The sequence below is a fragment of the Candoia aspera genome, chromosome 2 (assembly GCF_035149785.1).
Source record: "Candoia aspera isolate rCanAsp1 chromosome 2, rCanAsp1.hap2, whole genome shotgun sequence".
In the NCBI taxonomy this organism is placed as follows: Eukaryota; Metazoa; Chordata; class Lepidosauria; order Squamata; family Boidae; genus Candoia; species Candoia aspera.
In genome coordinates, this window is record NC_086154.1 from 122741466 (window position 1) to 122763525 (window position 22060).

General features: G+C 38.3%; 1 protein-coding gene across 7 annotated transcripts in view; it reads right to left on the reverse strand.

Annotated features, from left to right (window-relative positions):
- Nucleotides 1-22060, reverse strand: part of CEP112 (centrosomal protein 112) — a 259583-nt gene that overhangs the window by 197570 nt on the left and 39953 nt on the right. For 5 of the 7 annotated variants that reach the window (XM_063293478.1, XM_063293477.1, XM_063293472.1 and 2 more), the window contains 5 exons: nucleotides 18942-19010; nucleotides 18384-18470; nucleotides 14281-14380; nucleotides 10563-10681; nucleotides 5591-5734 (listed from right to left, as the gene is read on the reverse strand). In XM_063293478.1, the coding sequence (XP_063149548.1) occupies nucleotides 5591-5734; nucleotides 10563-10681; nucleotides 14281-14380; nucleotides 18384-18470; nucleotides 18942-19010 (519 nt within the window). The remainder of the gene's footprint in view (nucleotides 1-5590; nucleotides 5735-10562; nucleotides 10682-14280; nucleotides 14381-18383; nucleotides 18471-18941; nucleotides 19011-22060) is intronic. The other 2 variants (XM_063293475.1, XM_063293476.1) reach the window with 1 other exon arrangement.

Consider the following 22060-nt stretch of genomic DNA (forward strand, 5'->3'; position numbering starts at 1 on the left):
GTATAAGAAACAGAGTGTCAGCTCTGAGCTTGAGGCACCAGAAGTTACACAGCCCCTTTTTTTAGCCTGGAAGACAAATGTAATTATCCCTGCACTGATTTTATGGAGATTCTTGTTGAATCCCTTCTCTTCATTCTGAAGCTCCACCCCCACAGTCACAAGATGGGAAGAGTATCTCCCATATTTTCAAGATCCCAATGTCTAGTGGTTAAGGCTCCAGGCTAGAAACTAGGAGACTGGGTGTTCTAGTCTAGCCTTGGCATGAAAGCCAACTGGGTGACTTTGGTCACTCTCTCACAGGCCACGATGTCAGGCTCAGGCGACAAGCCAATCAATTACTTCCTGTGACAACCACTGGATCAACATTTGGTTGATCCAAAAAAGCGGACCCTGCACCTGTGGGAAAAATGCTAGGAAGAAAAAAAAGTGATGAAGATGAAAAGCTAATGAGACTGGCTCAGTGAGGAACTCCAAGGCAGCTCTCAGGCATTCCATTAATACCTCACCTTTCTTAATAGGCAAAACAAGGAGTCAAGCCAGCTTAGAATAAATAAATGGGAGGATAATCAAAAGTCTGTAAAAGTGCATGTGCGGTAAAGAAATGTGTAGTCACTTTTAGGGTAGTTAATATTCTTTTACTAATATTTTTGCATGTATTTAGAATGGAACCCAAAAAAGAGTAAAAAGATAATTAGATGGGGGGAAAAAGAATAAAAGCTATGGAGAAATTATGTAAATACAAGTAAAGATCTCTTTTTTTAAAAAAAAATTCCCTTAAAAGAAAAAGCTGTATATAATCTTAATAAGGAACATAATTAGGTGCCAATTTGTACAAAGAAAATTTACCACTAAGGGGAGAAAACAACTACAATTAGGAATGCACCCATACAAATTGTTTTAGGGTTGGTGTGGGTTGGTCTAAAACAGTACAAGAATTTGTAAGATTTAAATCCTTACTACATGGAAGACACAGGGATTTTACGGAGAAGGTTTATCTTTCAATTATGATAAAGTATCAATATCTGGAAGTGGAAGGTGAAATGATGGTAGTTAATCGTGTTTAAATTTATGAGTACTCCTTGTTACAAAGGAAAGAATATGAACAAAGAATGTAAGATTATATTATTGCCCCATAATAAAGTTACTTTAAGCATACTGAAGTGGCAATTCTTTTAACAACAGTTGGAGAAAAATAAGCAATAAAATGGGATACTAACAATGGAAAACATATTAATACATTCCAGAGGAGAATGTCACTGCTTCAATTCAAATCAATGCTAAAAATTAATTTACATGGCGACAGAAATGTTTGACAATATTAGCAGGCTCTGCAATATCTAATTTTTACTGTTAGATGAGTAACTCTTCAATAAATATGAATATCCTTTTACCTTTCTTGGGTAAAAACAGGTGCAACTAGGCTCCTACTTAATGGTTAATCCATCTTCACAGTTGGTCACATGGCAATATTTGTACATTAAGGGTTTAACTGTGTCACAGTGTGACTGGGTTCTTTTTGAACTGGAGGGGTATTTTGCTTTAAAGTGTGGCAATTGATACAGAAAAACAAAACAGTTGAGGCTATTTACAGTGAAGTGATTTACAACCAGTATTTACATCAGGAATATACAACACAATCCCAGTGTTCACCTGGCGTCAGGTTTCCTCCTAAGTCTTCCTCCCAGAGATCATCCCCCTCCAGCTCTCCTGCTTCCTCCCCCTTTCACTCCATCTCTCTCCCCCATTTCTGGGTTTATCAAGAGAGAGAGTGAAAAGAAAGGAATGGGCTGGATTTATGGTAGTGTGTTCAGCACAGCACGACTTTCTCTGGGATCTGCTCAGATGAACATCTACTGTTTCTCTGTTGGGGGAAGAACCTCTCTCAGGGTCTTCTGCCCAGTCCTGCCCCAGAGACCACCAATGACCGACGAACCCCTGCTTCCCATCTTAGATCGTGCATGAAGATTTTGTCTCTCTGGGTCTTTACTTCCATTCTTCCAGAAAAGCCACTCGTGGACCTTTTTTCTCCCTTCCCAACCAGGAACCAACAACTGCTCTGCACACTCACATAACCTCACTCTCCAACTTTCTCTCCAGCCACTCCATTTTGCAGAGTCTTTTTCTCTCCTCTCCTTCTCTCTCTCTCTCTCCCCCCAATTTTGGGTCAGACCGGCAGCATGTCCTGCAGCAACTAAGGAGACAGGTGTCCCCCAGGGCTCTAGTCCCCAACACCTATATACTAGGCTGGACAAATGGGACTGCTGTCTCTACATCTCCCCCCAACAGCCCTGGTTAGCAGCCAGCCCAGCCCATTAGCACTCATGACAGTAGAGCTGCCCTTCAAGGCCAGACTTGAGTTTCTTCTCCCTGCTTTTCACTCCATTTGCTGACTCACACCAGCACAACTGCAGCCATGCCAGGACACTAAAAACCATATGCCACAAACTGTTAACAATACCGTGCCTTATGCTGGCACAATAATACAGTCTTACAAGTTTTATCCTGTTCCTCTTTCTGAAAACTGTTCACTTTTATCTCCATTACCAGATTTTTTAAAAAATTGTAGTAGCAGCATGTATTACATTTGTCACAAGTAATACCAAGGGCTTAACTTATGCCAGATTTTTAAAATATATTCCAAAATAGGAAAGAACATAATAATGTAAACTGAATTTGGTTTCTTGAGGTACGACTTCATTTTAACAGTAAGCTACTAGTATAAGCTACTTATAGTTGTCATGCTTTACTTGAAAATGGATAAGCAATTCCTACTGAAATATTAGGAGCCAGAAGGTTTAGGTGAAGATAACACTGCTACTTGCTCATGTTTATAACCAGAAAAACTAAAATTATAAAGTAAAAGAACTTTTAAAACAAAATTGTTTGACATAATTTATATAGGCAGGCTTGGATGAATATATTTAGAATAATTATGCCGTGCTAAGTGAATGAGGTAACAAATGTGGCATTCAGACTTATTTTTCCTCATTGATGATTATCACTTCTTTTTAATCTCAGCTAAAAATAAAAAATACTCATGCAACAAACTATGAGAAATCAGATAAAACTTCTACAAATGTTTGTTTGTTTTACCTACTCTTCATCTCCCACTGTTTTCCCCTATTTCTGTTCAGATTCTTCTTTTCTGGATGCCAGCCAGAATATGTGTACATAAATCCCTTCTTCAAACAAGGAAGTCACAAGGCATGATCATACATAACTGGAACTTTAGCATCAACTGCAAATACTTTGGAGAATAGTTTTGGACGTTTTTTTTTTTGCAGGGGTGTGGGGGAGAGATCTCCCAGAATGCCTGAATAGTAGTAAAAATGTCAAATGAAAAGGAACAACTCAGACTACCTAAGTGAACTACATAAAGAAAAGAAAAAGTTCACTGACATCAAAGGGAACATTCCCAAGAGATTTGTTCATTATCATACTTTAAAAAAACTGAAGATGAAATGAATGATAAACGTAGGTTAGTTCTAGAATATTCTAAATGGGAACTCTTCCCAAGCACAGATGCTGTTTATGCAACATGCAGAGACCACAAGGAAAAATTAAACAAAAGTTCTGTACATCTTTAATTTTCTTTTCCCAATGGGCTTCCTTTTCAGTTTCTCAGAGTAAACAATATAAATCTTTTGTAAAGTACTTTGAATTCTAATTTAAATAATAATTCTGTTTCAAAGAAAGCTCATTGTTAAACAAAGGCTCTGTAGGTTTCATAAGTTTAATCTTTATAATTTTATTTAAGTACAGCCATAGGACCACAGCTTCAAAATCAAAATATGTGGTTGAAAGATAAGCAGTATGTTATAGTTAAGATGCATCAAGTATTATCAGGACATCACCTACTCAAACAGAACCATCACTGAATTTATTCTTTAAGCAGATTTGCATTTACAGAATATCACTGTAATAATATATGAATTATAATATTGCATTTTTCTAAGTTAATTATTAAGAGCAAAGTGTTATCTGCTCTGATACCATAACAAGATCAGATTGCTTTTCATTACTGTTTTGAAGGAAGAAACTATGCAGTATTTGAAGGTAGTTATCTGCCATGCCATTATATCCAAAATTCTAGTAAAAAATAAATATGTTTTAGGCCAATAATTGCTCTAAGATTTTGAATAGCAAGCCAGGACCATATACCCAAAAACAGAATGACAGTTTTAATTATTTAATAATTTTACATTAAATCTCCATTTTTAAATGTACTATATTTTAAGTTTTAAAATACAAGTTCTGCAGAGATTTACTTGCTGTTTACACTTGTAACGGGCTTGCACCCAATCCACTCTCTCTGGTAGAACCCAATACACCATCAGGCAAAATCCTGCATTCATCTACTGTGCATTGCTCCCTGTTGCAGGAACTTGCTTGCTATCACAAGAAAATCAGCTGTATCAGATCTGATCTTCTGAGAACAAGCAAGAGGAGAGAAAAGCACGAGCAAGAAAATCAAAGCCTTGCAAACTAGATCCAAAAAGTAGCATCTAATCTTTCCAGAAGGCTATTTTATATGTCATATTTTCCCTTCCCTCCATTAGAATTATTAATTTTCCCTCCCTTTTCTCTGCAGTGTTTTATTATAAGCCTGGAAAATGTTTGTTTCTTTTTATTATGACTGAATGACAATATGCAATCTGACACTTAAAATAAACTATTATATTATTTAGGTTTACTTGACAAATAATATTAATTACCCTGTGCCAAAACAGGAAGTAGTAAATCAAGATAAATATAGATACCAAAAAGTGACTATTTTTAAAGTCATTTGCAAAATCAGTAACTAGCAATATATTGCTACATAGCCTTAATTATTTCAAGGTATAAATATGTTTAACATCCAGCCCCAAATAGTATATAATAGAAGAATCCATGTTCCAAGCATGTAATTTATAAGTCCCATCACTCAGCAAAAGTTCTTAGTGCTCAACAAATGACACTTCATGAAAAATAGGTAGAGGAAAAAGGTCTGAAACAGAAAAGAGAAACTAATTTTCAGTGACAGTATAGTCTTTCATCTTAAGCCATGCCTTGAACTCTACCTTGTTTAATTATTAAAATCAGGAGCTGCTGTGCAAGATCTGTCTGCTTTTGATGGTTCTTAAATTCAATCCTGCTGACAGACTGTATCCATTTCTTGCCATATTTATTGTTATATGTAAGAAGCTTTGAGTACTAATTTTTTTCCAACACAATCTTCATTAACAAGAAATGTTTGAATAAGCTTTAAGGGCAACATGAAACTATTTTTCTATAAATGTGTAACACTGATAAAAATGATTAAATGGACTTGATTTGGAACACACAAACATATCCTTTATGAAATCCACATACACACTTCACCATATGCTGCATCAAAAGGAGAACACTGATACATAAAGCCTCAAACCCAGCTGTCCGGATGAAGAACAGAACTAACTTCTGCATTCAAGTTAGTACACTACCTTCAATGTCATTTGAGAAAGGAACTGATTAAAGGACCATGCATATGGATGAAGAATTACTTTAGAATGCTAGCAGTCCCCTTTTAAGAAGGCTGCCACTTGGCCTGTGGTCATTACATAACACTTACAGTTGCTTTGGTTTGTGCCAAATATTCTGCTTCCATTTTACTTAAACGTGTATTTGTATCCTCCAGCAATTCTTGGATATTTTCTGTGTGTTTTTTCTGGAGATTAAACTTCTCTTTTTCCATCTCAGCTACAGCATTATGGAGCTACAAACACAAATACAGTCCACAAACATAGAAAAATTAAGGACCATTCAGCACTATTAAAGCTTTCGATCTTTTTATTTGTTTGTTTTTCGAATTTTGCCACCGCCCATCTCCCCCCCACAAGAGGAACTCTGGGCGGTTTACAATAAAAACAATCAACTAAAACAATAACCATAAAATATAAATACGAATACATAAAATATAAATACAATTATCATTATAAATATAAAAATAAGAATAAAATCCAAGTGGCAAAAAGATGTAACTCAGTCCATGTGTGTGAGGAGCACTCTAAGGCACCAGCCATCCCCAGGAGTAACTTCTCCCCTCCCCGCCCCAAGCAAGGTGGCAGAGCCAGGTCTTCAAATTCTTCCGGAAGCCAGGAGAGAGGGGACCTGCCTCACTTCCGGGGGCAGAATGTTCCAGAGGGTGGGAGCTACCACAGAGAAGTCCCACTTCCTGGACCCCGCCAGACGAAATTCTCTTACAGACAGGGTCCGCAACATGCCCTCTCTGCGTGATCGGGTGGGACAGGTTGATGTAATGGGGATGAGGTGGCCCCTCAGGTAGCCTCTTTCTTTCTTTCTTTCTTTCTTTGATTTTTGAAATATTGAATACTTCAACAGTCAATATAAATACTGAAATAAAAATTTTTGAAATATAAATCAAAGATCTTCCTTTGATTTATATCCCACCTTTTCATTGAGGAGCTCAATATGGCATACTTTATTCAAATTAAAAAGATATATTTCCATAAAAACATATAATTCTATAAACATATTGTATTTGTGACATTTCCTAAATTATTAAGCTATTTGTATCACTTAAGAGACATCTATCTACATTCATAAGGGGGTTATGAAGGAATGAAGGAGGTCATCTATACATAATCAGTATTAAGAATTTCTTCTTTTATTATTTTGGACACCTTAAACATAACCAGGCAACAAGTCCATTTGTGAAGAAAGAGTTTGACAATACTTTGCCATAAAGTGCATCAATCTTCCTCCTTAATTAAAAACTCAGGCTAATGCTTTATCAAAAATTTTGATTACCCATATTGCTAACTTTTATTTTGGAATTGACAGAATTAATAAATCACTGGACACTAGTCTATGCAAACAGCTGAGATATTTTAACACCAGAATCCTGCTGGAAATCCACTGTGGTTTCTACCTGACTGGAATCAGTAACAGAATTAAGTAATGGATGTATTTATTGCAGGAGGAGAGCAGTGTTAGTCTATGGTGACAAAAAGTCAGGAGGAGTCTGGCAGCACCTTTTCCAACCAACACATTTTATTAAAAGGCATAAGCTTTTGTGAGCTGCAGCTCATTTCATCAGAAGCACAGATGGCTATATGCCGAGAGCAGCTGAAGTGAATGGTACACCCGCACCGTCACTCAGGCAGCACATGGTACACCTGCCCTCCTTCCCACAACAATGTAGCTGCATGTAGGTTGGCAGGCAAGCCTGCAAGGAGACAACCGATGCACATATCCCAGACGCCTCAACAAACAGACAGCAAATCATAACTTCAAATGCAAAGATGTACACCTAAAGTGATGGGTTGGGGATAAAGACTTTTTGCCCAAAGAGAATGAGGAGAACATTTCCCCTTCCTCTTTTTTTTCCTTAAAAAATATCTTTGTCTTGAGACAAATGAGAAGGAGGCGGTTGGGAGATGTAAAAGGAAACAGATCTTCTGGGAGTGGGGCAAAAGGGACAAAATGCCTGAAAGAGAAAAAAAGAGACATTGCTTAAACATGCTAGCCAGATGGAGACTGGAAACAGCCACTTGGTTTCAGTGAGCTAGTTTCCAGAAGCAACAAAGAGGTAGGCAACATTTGAGCAGAAGGAAACCATGGTAAATGTGAAGCTAACCTTCTCTGGGACTGACATGAGTTAGGGCATTGAAAATCCTCAGGGAGCAGAAAATAAGGCCTGCTCAAGCAGGGAGGAGGCAGGGATACTAAGTGAATAGATGAACTGGCTGGGGCCTGTAATGAGACCACAGCTAATTGTTCCTGGACTGAAAATGAGATCAGGAGCCTAACTGTAATCCAGAAATCTCTAGGGAGACAACAGGAGCTAAGAGGAAGTATTCCTAAAACTCTGATTGAGGTTTATAATCTATGAAAGTCAAGGATTAGTCAGAATCAGTTAGCTGGAGAAGCAAGCTGGGGGAAATCCCTTCTCTCTGAGGTAAAGTAAAAGTTATAGGGAAGGAACTGCAATCAGACTCCTTCACTTTAAGATACGCTAGTCTGCTCTATGGACCCTGATAGTCTGAATATGTCTGCCAACTGTTTCAAGGAATCTGCTGCTGATTTTTGCATCAGAAGTGTATTGGTTTCATGCAAACTCTATTCTTACATGTTTTGTTCCACCTAAACTATTTTAGCATCAGATCCTGCCCATCTGGATCTCTGTCCTGTCTCCCCATAGCATTTTATGTAAAGTTTATGTTTGAACAGCTATTTGTGACTATCAGCACAAAATGCCTTATTTCATCCAGCTGTAACACTGGATATTTTACAGGTTCGGAGTTACAATGGCGCTGAAAATAATCGACTTACGACCGTTCCTTGCACTTACGGCCATCGCCGCATCCCCTGCAGTCACATGATCGCAATTCATTCAACCATCATGCCCAGCTGGCTTCTGATAAGCAAAATCAATAGGGATCTGTGTGATTTGCTTATCAACCATATGGTTCGCTTAATGACCATGTGATTTGCTTAGTGATCACAGTGATTCACTTAATGACCACCACAAAAATGGTCATAAAATCAGGTCCAGATTCACTTAATGACCGCATTGCTTAGCAACCTAAATTCTGGTCTACCTGAAGGACTATTTGTATTACGTAAAGCTAAAAGAAAGTTTTCCTGTTCCTTTTCTTTTTTTCATATACAGTATTTAATAAATTAATTTTTAAATAATATAATTTATGTTTTTGTTTCAACTTTTCAAAAGCAAGTAATACTGCTTTTCTCGGGTTACAAGGACAAGGAGCTGAGGCTACAAAGTTTATCTTCTATTATTACCATTACCTGTATCATTTTTTTACTATTCCTAGTTTATGGGAATAATAAGGCTGTAAAAGGCCAATCTCTCTGACAAGCTGGTGTGATGGATCAGGAGCCAAGGAAAGACATTACCTTGGTTCAGAAAGATGGGTGGTAGCAGCAGGAAATTCTACATACCTAATAACCAAGGTCCACCAAGGTGGGGAGGTGATATAGAGCTGAAGGGAAGTGCTATTTTTTACCACTGGAAATACTCACAAAAGCATGAAAACATAAAACAGTGTCATGTATTAAAGCAGTGCAACAAGACAAACCTAAACTAGTGCACATATAATTGTAATATTTTGTAACAGCATTCTCACTGTCCTCATGAGAAACTTATACACAGGTCAGGAAGCCATAGTACAGACAGAACATAGTGAAAGAGACTGGCTCCAGGTCAGCAAAGTGTGACAGGGAAGCATACTCTCCCCCTATTTATTCAACCTTAATGCTGAATATATATTAAGAGAAGCTGGATTGGAAGAAGATGAGTGTGGTTTTAAAAATGGCGGAAGTAATATCAATAACCTGCACTATGCTGATGACAATATCTTGATAGCTGAAAATGCAAATGATTTGCAAGCCCTAGTACTAAAAGTCAAAGAGCACCGTGAAAAAAATGGGACTAAAATTAAACATAAAGAAGACCAAGCTAATGACAACAGGTAGAACAACCAGCTTTAAAATTGACAAAGAAGATATTGAAGTGGTGGATAGCTTCTGTCTTTTACGATCAACCATCAACAGTAAAGGAACAAGAAGTCAAGAAATATGCTGCAGGCTAGCATTTGGTACAGCAGCCACAAAGGCCTTGGAAAAGATATTCAAATGCTGTGATGTGTCTATACTTACAAATATCAGAATCGTGCAAACCATGGTATTTCCTGTGACACTCTATGGAAACAAAAGGTGGATTTTAAAGAAGCAGGATAGGAAGAGGACTGACACCTCTGAACTTTGGTGTTGGAGAAGACTCCTGAGAATACTGTAGATAGCCAAGAAAACAAACTGACAGATCATTGAACAAATCAACCCAGAGTTCTCACTCAAGGCACAAATGACCAGGCTAAAATTATCCTACTTCTGACACATCATGCAAAGACCCAGCTCTCTGGAAAAGGCTCTAATGCTGGGAAAGGTGGAAGGAAAGAGAAGAGGACAACCAGCAGCAAGGTGGATGGACTCAGTTATATGACAGTGGATGCACTGTTGGGAGACTTGAAAGAACGGGTTAAGGATAGATCATCATGGAGAAAATCTATCTATGTGGTCGCTAGAAGTCGAAAACAACTTGATGGCACATAGTCAATCAATCAATCAATCAATCAATGACAGCATTTCCCATACAGTGTTCTTCAGATATGTTGGACAGCAATTTTCATCACTTTGAGGAATAATAATTTCTAAAGACTTGGGAATTTGGATTTGCTGAGTTTTCACAGGTGGTTTTCGTAACTATTAGTACTCCAACGTTAAATCATAGCTGATTTCATGGCATTTCCAGAATTGCTCATTTTAGCATATTTTTCTGGGCATTATGTTTTCCTATACGAAACCTATGTTCATACTCAGTTTCACTTAATCAGAATTATAAGATCCATGTAAATGGAAGCATTTTGTGGAAGTTTTATAGAAAATAAATTTTAATGTTTTCATTGACTGATCAGTAACTGATTTAAAATTTGATGTTCCAATTAATCATGCAAGAGCTTTTGTGTTTTTATTTTGATTGTACTAATAAAAAAAATCATTACCTTTTTCCCCCATTCATTGTTCAGGGAATCTGTACTCTGATCACATAACTTTTTTAGTTCCACAATTTGTTTTTCCTTAGCTTCTCTAATGACTTGTGACTCACGAACAAGTGTCTGAACTGTCAAAAAATAAAAACAACAAAATAAAATTCATGAGATAATATTCAGGCTATTCTCTTTGGCAAGAGAGAGATATGTTATAGCTGATTTCAATAATTTTCAAGCATCGCTCTTCTTGAAAATTGTCCTCAGTTGTATTTTTAAGTAAATAACTGATAAAATACAGTATGTACAAAACAACCATAAACAAATCCATCATGATGTTCAGAGTAAGTAATATTCTGATGGGATGTGATTTAAAAAATTAACTGTTGCTTCTATGGTTTCCTACAGAATTTTAAATATATTTTTAAAAAGTCAACATTATCCCATTGGCCAGTATTTTGATAGGCTGGATGACAGCAACTACCAGTCCATAGATTTTCTCCACATCTATAATTGCAACTCTGGGAATGGAATTTTTATTATGGTCACTGATGAGAATTGCAAACAGAAACATATTAAAAATAAAAATAAAGTAAACAAGATAAAATATTACAATTGGTAGTGGGTTCATCAGTGGACAATCAAACCTGCCTAATTGTACAAGCAGTATAACAAAATTTAGCTGCATTCAAGAAGACTGAATCAGCCCTGAGATAAAAAGTGAAGCAACATAGTTCTGCTGTGAGTTCCCACTGACCCCTATAGTGGAACACTAGAAATAACAACTTGGAACAGCTCTTCTAAGCTAGGAACATTTGAAGCTGAAAACTTTATGCACATTGTACTGCTCAGATAAATAATTTCTACTTCAACATCAAGCAAGCAAAAATACAAACAAACTATATAGTACTATAATAGCAAAATGACAACACAATCTTTTGGGACTTGGGAATGTCAATGCAATTCAAGCCGGGCTCAGCCTGAACAAAGCATAAGGAAGAAAACACAGCATTCAACTTGCCATCTCAAATTCTGGATGACACAAGAAGAGCCACACTGGATAAAACTAATGTCATGTTTAGTCCAGAATTCTGTCCCACAGTGAAAATGTCTCCAACCAGCTCCCATAAATCTAATATATATACCATCACTGGACCCTACCGCTCTGGACAAATTTCATCCTGTCTCCCACCTCCCCTTTTTGGGGAAAGTGGTTGAGAAAGTGGTGGCTTTACAGCTCCAGAGGATTCTGGAGGAAACAGATTATCTAGACCCCTTTCAAGCAGGTCCCAGGCCCAGATATGGGACGGAAACAGCACTGGTCACACTTATGGATGATCTCTGGCGGGAGCAGGATGGAGGTAGCACATCCATCCTTGCTCTCCTTGACCTCTCAGCAGCTTTCAATACCATCAACCATGGTATCCTTCTGGGGCAGCTCAGGGAGTTGGGGGTGGGCGGTGTGGTTCTGCACTGGTTTACCTTCCTTCAGGGCCGGTCCCAATCGGTGGTGATTGGGAGCAAGAGGTCCGACCCTCGGCCTCTCCTTTGTGAAGTGCTGCAGGGTTTGGTTCTCTTTCCACTCCTTTTCAACATCTACACGAAACCACTGGGTGAGATCACCCATCACCATGGGATGAGGTATCATCAATATGCCGTGATACTCAATTGTACATCTCCATCCTGGGTGAAGTAAGTGATGCCGTGACCGTCCTCTCTCAGTGCCTGGGGGCTGTAGGGTCTGGATGGGGAACAACAGGCTTCAGCTGAACCCTGGTAAGACGGAGTGGCTGTGGGTTAATGGCTCTTCCTTATCTGGGACTTTGTCATCTCTGGTTCTTGATGGGGATGCACTGCCCCAGACAGACCTGGTGAGTAACCTGGGGGTCCTCCTGGACTCACAGCTCCTGCTTGAAAAGCAGGTGGCAGACGTGGCCAGGAGGGCCTTTGTGCAGCTTCGTGTTGTGCACCAGTTATGCCCTTTACTGGATCGGGAGGCCCTTTGAACAGTCACTCATTCCCTTGTTATCTCCCTTGCAATGCACTCTACATGGGGCTACCCTTGAAGAGTATCTGGAAGCTACAGCTGGTCCAGAATGCAGCCATGTGGGCTGTTTTTGGTGCCCTTAGATCGGCACACATAATACCTCTACTGTGCGAGCTGCACTGAGTACCAGTCTGCTTCCAGGTCCAATTCAAGGTGTTGGTTAACACCTTTAAAGCCCTACATGGCATGGGGCCAGGTTACCTGAGGGACTGCCTCTTCCCCATTACATCAGCCCATCCCACCCAATCATGTAGAAAGGGCATGCTGCAGACCCCGTCTACAAGAGAATTTCATTTGGTAGGGTCCAGGAAGCGGACCTTCTCTGCAGCAGCTCCCACCCTGTGGAACATGGTGCCCCTGGAGGTGAGCTTAGCCCCATTGCTCCTGGCCTTCCAGAGGAACCTGAAGGCTTGGTTAGGCTGTCTTGCTTGGGGAGGAGAATGGAGTAGCTCCACTTGGGGATGGCTGGCACCCTAGTGTGCTCCTCACAGACACGGTCTGTGTTAGATCTTCCCACTCGGACTTCATTTTTACTGCTATTTTTATAGTTATTTATTAATGCTGTTTATATTTTTATATATTGTATTGTTTTTATATTTACTGTTTTAATCAACTACTTTTGTTGTAAACCACCTAGAGTCCCTCTGGGGGGAGGGGATGGGCGGTGACAAATTAGATAGATAGATAGATAGATAGATAGATAGATAGATAGATAGATAGATAGATAGATAGTAGCACCACCCCTTTTGTGCTTCTTGGTAACTTCTCGGTAATAACATTTTTCCAATACTGAAAGTAACATGTAGCTGTCAAGATTAATGATCTTAACCCACATTAATCAAAAGGAGTCAACTCTCCTTTCAAAGTTCTCCGGGTTAGTTGCCTTCATTATGGCTTGTGGTAGCAAATTCAGGAGCTAACTAGACTGCATTAAAAAGTATATCATTTACTAAAATTTTAACAAATCAGATTTATTTACATTCAAGTGTGAGAACTATCTGACGAGGGACTTTTTGTCTAACTTGATATTACCAATAACTTTATTCTAGTTAAACAGAACATAATTACTGAGATCTGGTTATCTGCTTTCAATTTGTCAAATGGTTTAGAAAAGAGGTAGAGAATAATATATTGTCCCAAGCTGCCTCCTGAGATCTAGATATCATCATTGGATGATAGAGCCTCAACTACCTACATCACATAACACCCAGGAGCTGCCATTTTAGGTTACCATGGGTGCCTGTTAGGAAAAGCAAGGGTAAAATAAAGCCATACTGTAGCTAACATTACTTTAAGGCATCAGTAAAACTTAAAACAATTTTCCCCAACCAGGAGCCCTCCAGATGTATAGACTTCAAACTCTGAATTCTCAGAAATGGTCATACTGGCTAAGAATTCAGGGAATCAGAGCCCACACATCTGGAGGAAGATTAGGTTGATGAAAGCTGTCCTAAAGGCATTCTTCCTAGCATACCCTTTCTTCCTCTTCAGTTAGAAACACAGAAACCAAATTCCACAAAACCTTGCACACCTTTGTCTCAGAGGTTTCCCATCCCTGATCAAGAATGTGTTCTCTTTGTGTTCTGCTTGTTAAGAGAAAATTAAGAGAAGTATAAACAAACAGGCAAGAAACAAAGATAAATCATGCAGTTTTCAGAATGAATACAAAATTGGAAAATTGAGCACCTTTTTTTTCAAGCTTTTGAATAGTCTCTTCAGCTTCACTCTGTTTTGTTCTACACAAGGTCTTCAGTACCTCAATTTCATTGTTTTTTCTATCCAAAATCTATAACAAAAGTATAAATAGAACAAAACTGAGGAATGTCCATTTTCCATGAAGTAATGTCATAATTTTTTTAAAAAATCAGTGAACCAAGAATCTTATTTTTAAAGAGTTATTTAGTTTTAGCATAAATGTCCCTAGTGAAGGAATAACTGAAAAACAAGGAAAATGTTATACAGAAAACTGATGGGAGATTTTTTTCACAATCTTATAAAGAATTTTGGAGATTAACAAATTGTAAAGGCCAGCTCTAAAATGCATGTTAAAGTATTATTGCTAAATGTTTCATTTAAATCATTTGGGATTCCCAGCAAGAAAATAATCTCCAAAGCAAAGGGAACATTCAAGATGACATATTCTCTTTACAGAACTGGTGTTCAGTTTGCAAACAATTTTTAAAAATCAGGATTTGTCTTTACTTTAAAATACCATAGTACAGACCTGCACAGCATGCAGCTTGCCAAGCAGCCTTGTGTGGCTTGCCAGCATTTTTTTAAAACTCAGTAAATAACCACTGCCAAACATTGCTATTACCAGAAAGAATCTGCTGCCAGACATGCTGCCAAGTACCAACAAGCCTCACTGATACCACCAGCTCCATTGCTATGGCTACGCTGCTGGCCACTGAACAGCTCATCGGTGTGCCAAGTACTCCTTTGCAGCCCACAATTATCTTCAATTTATCAATGTGGCCCTTTCTCCTCTACAAGTTGTGCAGGACTGCCATAGGACATCTCATCTAGAAACTTTACTATCAGTCAAAATAATATTTATTTCAAAAGGAAATAATGGCAGTATTTTTATTATAAGCCCTCTTCTAAGAACCACCTCAGAATATGATATTGTATCTATGTATGCTTGGTAGCCAGTTTAGGGTTTTCATGTCCTCAAACATGCATTATTCTCCATATCGTATTTTCTGGTCACAGCCTTGCTTTTATTAATTCTTCTTTTCTCCCTCTACTCATATTTCTATACAATCGAGGACTATGAATAAACTTTTGTCCCTCTGTCTTTCATATTAAAATTCATATTTACAAATGTTTTATGAACCCTAAAAGCAAAATCTCTGTTTGCGTTGTCTGCAATAATGTAAATTATATGCAACACTATCATAATGCCATGCACAGTTATGAAGCAATTTTTATGTCCCTCAAAAAATCAAAAAGCATTTGCCTTAATGGCTGGCACTCAGTTCCTGAACTGCAATATTCACTTTCAGGAATAAATAAAATTAACAAAGCAAGGCAGTATTTTCCTCAGTGCTGATAAATCTGGAAGTCACATACAAAATAACAGAACAATCATAACCACCAGCACAAACACTGGCTGAAGGAGAGTAATCCCCAAAGTGGAGCCCTGATCATTATTTCAATCTTCTATTAATTATTCTGTTACTCAAGGCAATGAAGCTACTTTTTGAGCGACAGATTTTCAATAATCCCATCTTCTTTTATTATCAGAATTACACGTACACATCTACACACGCATATATAAACACATGCACAGATTTGGGGGTGCCTACCAACATACTTTTCAGTTTTCCTATTTTCATGGAAAGTCTGGATGCCAGACAAGATTACATGGTAGAACTAGTAGCAGATAAAATCAGTACAATTCATTTTTATACTACTTCTCGAGCAAATACCTACATGTTTCTACTCATCTTCATGTATTCAGGATACTTACTCAAAGCTCAATCATAAACTGGCAGAAGTAAAGTAACCAACAAACGTTTCCATTGACAAAGATAATTTTCCTCAATAAAATGAACAAGTAAAATGTTTTTGACTGTTTAATTGGGTTCTCTTTATCTAGTTTTAGGACTTGTGTGGAAAACAGATCACATTTTAGGTTATGGTTGGATGTAATCAAAGCAGATACAGGCCAAAATATAAAGCAACTAAAAGAAGCTGTACAAGATCGGAAATCATGGAGAGAGCTGGCTTTTGGAATCGCCAAGGGTAAAATACAACTGAATGGGTAATACGATTCAATTTGATGCAGAAAAACTGAAAATTCAAAAGTGTTCACAAACTTTTAAGCACCACTGTATAATATGGCAGTAAGAGTTCTGAAATACAGTATTAGTACTTCTCTGCTCTTACTGCTATGGACAGCATACTGTGTGGCAGTTCTATTTAAGTGAACCTTATCCTGCTGGGGAGATCCCCCTTCAGACCACTGGGACATTCTTGCAAGATATTTCATCAATAAAATAACTACATCTGCCCAGAATTAGATACCATTTAGAGACTATCTGACAGGTATCTTCTAAAGAAATAATTTGGGATTCATTTGAGCTTGTTGAAAGAGTTTCCTGCAATATGAGCTCTGGCACCTGTGAAATAGATCCATGGCCCTCCTGGCTTTTTCAGGCAGCTAGGGGTGGTGGCTAAATCTGATGCTTCTTTGAAGGAGGTAGATAGCACTGAAAGAAGCAGTGATATACTCTCTTCTGAGAAGATTTCTCTCAATCCAGCCATACAGGGCAATTTCTGCCTGGTTTTTAATCTTCCTTTTTTATGGAAGACTTTTGATAATCCTGGATCAAGCTGATTATCTGAATAACGTTTAGCCAACTTCCCGACCCAGTCATGGGACAGAAATGGCATTGGTTACTGCAGCAGATTACCTCTGCTTGGCTCTAGAGGGAGTTTAACCCTCCAGATCTTGATGGATTTCTCAACAGCATTGAATACCATTAATTACTGTATCCTTCTATAACATCTAACTCAAGTCCTCGTCACCTCAAAACTGGATTACTGCAAAGAGCTTTACTTGGGGCTGTGGTTGAAGACATTCAGAAACTACAGTTGGTTCAGAATGTAACAACCTACTTAACAGTGGTTAACAGCTGCTACAGTAGGACTGCACTGATGTTGTAGGTACTGCATTGGCTTCCAAAGGTTTCCAGGTACAAATGCTGGTTATTACCTATAAAGCCCTTATGGCTTGGGTCCTTGTTTGCACAAGAACTCCCCATGTGTGTTCTACCCAGGAAGTAATATTCCAAATTCTCCCCTCCAAGTGTTATGAGGGAAGTCTGGAAGTAGGACTTCTGAGTGACAACTCTGGCCCTATGGAACAGCATGTCCCAGAAGTTAGGATGGCTGGCTTTCCAGAAGGCAGGTAAGACAGTTCTTTTAGGATTAGTATTTGAGGTATACTATGCAGCACTCTCCAGGATTGCTATTTTTTAATTGTAAATTTTGAATTTGACCTTTACAATCTTATTATATGCATATATATTTTAGGCTATCTTAATGGAGTATCACTATATTGTACTGGTTGGTTTTTTTATTTTTATATGTTTGAGCCACTCAAGATCTCTCTACTGGGACAAAATGGTCCTGCATACAAATATCTTTGATGTATCTGTGTAAATCAACTGGTCTAACAAAACTAAGCAGTTTGCAATCCTAAAACAGATGAGCAGCCTTTGGTGGTTAGGGGAATAACTTATTTTTTGGTAGATGAAAGTAATACCCATTTCACTAATATGGAATGATGAGTGAATGACTTATTTTCTCTCTATCTCTGCAAGGTTTGGGGATTTAGTTTCTCTGTTGTTTTTAAACTATTTTAACTTTGCGGTACAGTTTCTGCCCCACACCAAATAATGGCGTGAAACTGCATTGCCATTTCTCAGCACTTTTAGGTAGAGATAGTATACTAGGATGCAAAAAAGGGGATTCAGTGATGAATGTTATTCTATGCCTCAGGTTATGTACCCATCATAAAATAAAATTTCTGAAAACTACAGGAAATACAATAAAATGGCAAGTGATGGGATATTTTCCCCATATTCATTAGTGTATCATCAAGACTCATATTAGTCTAATTTATAAGAAATCCATTAATATCAATTTTTAAATGTAACCAATGGAATACTAATGCCAATATTCAAATGGTACATAGGAATAAATATTAGATTAGATATTCCTTTGTGCTACAAGTGTTACATAGAAAACACCATCATATCCTTTTAATCAACATACTGTACCTTTTGAACATCTGCATCATGCTTCTGTTGTAATTTAAGCTTTTCTTCATGAAGCTTAGCTTCCATCAATTTTGATTTCATCTCCAGCTGTAAATTGGAAGTTGCACACGCTGATCAGTTTTACAGTTACCCTTCCCTATAAACCAAAACAGCTCCAAGAACCTTTAAATTTGAAGCAAAAATAACAAGTAAAGACCCACTGGCAATTATCTAGCCTGCTATGGGTAGAACTCAAATGGGTTGACCCTTCTCTGATAAGGTGAACTATAGAGTCACAAATCTTATAGACAAGGAATTCCCATTGGATAGAGAAGCAGTTTTGATTCAGCGGTGCCTCAACAAGGTCATCTCTTGGTCACGAAAGAGTACTTTTAGACGAATTGATTAATATTTCTTTTAAAGTTTATTCAACACCATCCTGTGCATTTATATCAATAAAACTGAACATTAGTTCTTTTGGCTAACATTACCCTGCTGGCAATAATAGCCTTTTTTCTGACTGTTCACTGTTTTTTTATCCCCAGATATTGACATACTGGCTTCACCCTACACACCTACCAGTTTAGTTGGGATATTCTCATCTCTGTCCTTTAGCACTTGACATACTGCCTCGGCTGTTCCCAACAGCTTATACAAGGAGGAAGAAGAGGCAAAATAATAGACAAATCAGAATCACTCATTTTCAACTGAAAACTATAGCTAAATATCTTGAACGTGGATAAAAATAATATGCAATTCCTTTTGCAAGTTGCAAAATACTCTGATTAATTATCAAAACAATTATGTTCTTTTGTTCTATTTCAAAAAGGATAATTAAAACTATTTAGATAATCATAGCATGTTAATCATAAAAAGATTTTCCTAAAAAATATCAGTTAAAATGTAAATAATTATTACCAAGATGTTTACAAGTGCAACATTTTTATCATTGCCATTGCTCACTCCTTTTTGTCACTGTTTATGCTCTTTCCAGGGAATTATGAAGCAACTATGTCTTCCACGCATGTAAACACTACTGATGTCAAACAACTGTTTTGTACCTACAATAAAACTATTAAGAGTGATATCAATAAATTTGATTTTATATTTGTGCGTGCTATCTCTCTCTCAAACACACACATAACTTTTTCTTTTCTTTTTAAATGCACAAATACTCAAAAAACAAGTTGCTTTGTTTTCATAATATCCTGCCTGCTTATATCCTGGGATGAAACGTAAGTCATTTACTTCAAAACAGTCTCACTGAGAAGTAATGCATCCCCACAGTCCTATTGCAGTGCAAAGCATCTATGCTTATGCATGGGGTAGATGCATTTTTTTTTCCTAGCAGCAGAAACATGTCCTGTTAAATTGGGAGATGCTCTGGGGAGCATTTCCATTTCGGAGGGACTTCAAGAAATTCGAAGCTGGAAAAAGAAAAAAACGAAGAGCCCTTTGTGCAGAAGTATATAGGCATTTTGCTTGATGTCACTAGAACAGATGGGAGATTTTAGTTGGATTGTTTACATTCATTCACTAAAATGTAATGATTGTCATGGCCACCACTGACTAGGAGGACTTCCCTCCACCTGAATTCGTTTAATCCTAAGTAAAACTTATCGCAAACCACTCCTCTGCATTTGTGTGTGACTGGCCTGGATCAAAGAGAATCACATCATTTCCAGAATGTGTACTTCTTTGTCAAGGTGTATTTAAGATCTCTCTCTCTCTCTCTCACACACACACACACACAGTGGTTTGCTTCCTGTCCTCAAGTTAGCAGGTAAGTCTCTCACAGCATGCCTCTTACTGTATGCACCTCAGGAACACGACCAATAGAATCTCTACCTTCATACAAAGGCAGCAATTAACTGTGACTGCTGCTGCTGCTGCTGCTGTCAAGAGTGTTGATGCTCTCCAATAAGCATGGAAGTAAGGTGAGATGCAGAGAAACAGAGAAGAGCACAGAAAGTGAAAGATCTTCACTTGGCTGGGGGCAAGAGGGAGTGGAAAGAAAGGCAGGAAGCAGTGAAAGTACTTGCTTTCCTGATCCTAGCTCTCTCAAAAGCAGCAGCAGCAGCTTGGCCTGGGTACCTAGCAGAGAATGAGAGAAGCGGGAACACAAGCAGAAATGCCTAATGAGAATAGCGTTTCTGTGGAAGATGTTCTACAAGTCAATACTCCCCTGAGCCAAAAAAGAGAAAACTGCTTGCCAGGAAAGGTTCTGTCCCTTCGGGAGCCAAAGCTGAAATCGCCAGGGAGCACAACGCCCCATGTCTGCATAGGGTGGTCCTGCAATGGCCCTGCAAGTTCCTGGCTCCCTGAACACTTCTCCCTGAGCACAGTCACGGTCACATGATTTCCCACTTAGCAACCACTTCTCATAGCAACAGAGCTACCAGTCCCAATTGTGGTTGCTAAACACATTAATATATGTAGATTTCTGATATGTTAAAGAGTCTGGCCTGAACCATTTTCTCTTAAGCCACATGATATTACTGGATAGCCAGGTGGGTAGCTTTACAGATTTCTTTTAGCCGTGCATGCAGGAAATCTTTCTTTGTGTAACTTAATATATCTGCATTTGTGAAGAATGGACTAGGAGAATGGACAGGAGTTTTCAAACTCTGCAGTACCATGATGTCCGCAAAATGTACCCTACGTTGTGCCCCTGTACAAGTAGCTGGATATAAGTCTAATAAACAAATAAATAAATAAATGTTGTGATCCCTCCAATACAATCAATGATTTAATTAGGGTTAGGGCTAGGCAAGAGATATACCTCTTAATTTTAATATAATTACATTTTAAACTCACACTTTGTGGTACCACTGTCCACTAGAATTTCTGCAGGTAAAGTGAAGAGCAAGCTCCAAAGCAAGTTTTGACAGCACCCTAGCCTGTGTATGAAGGCTAATCAGATTCATTGTTTTTTTAAAGACTCACCATCTAAGTTGCTTGTCACGCCTGCACTAATGGGTCCTGAGAGTTTGAGAACTCTGCCTTAGGGCATTGTATACTTTGAGCAATCATTTTTGTAATCTGCAACAAAATGACACGGCTAGCTCACTCGCTCTGGGGACTTTGCACAGATTCAGCTGGTATGCCAGCTGCAACCCTTACCTGAGGCAAGGCACAAGTAGCTTTGGTAACGGTAACCTATGTCTATATCACCACATGGTTGAACTACCGCAATGAAATCCATCTATGGTTGCCTCTGAAGACAATTAGGAAGCTATAATTGGTACAGAATGTAGCAGCCAGAGTGCTAGTGTAAAACTCACTATTGCAGAATAAAACCTATTTTGCAATTGCTGCACTGGCTGCCAGTAGGCTTCCAGACAAAGTGCTGGTTGCTACCTGTAAAGCCCTATAGAGCATGACACTAGGTTACGTTATGGACTGCTTTACATTATATGATTCTCTTTCTTGCAGACACTGAAGGAGAGTCTACTTAAGATCTCACCACCGCAAGTACTGAGAGGAGTGTAGACCAGAAGAGATGCTTTCTCTGTGGTTGCCCCAATATTATGGAATACACTGCCTCCAGAGGTATGCATGACTCTTTCACTCCTGGCATTCAGGAAGGCATGAAAACACTTATTTGGCACCTACCTGATTATCACATGGGTCTTTTTAATCATGATTTTATGTAAAGGGATGATTATTTTAGTAGGATGTTTTATGTCAATATTTTA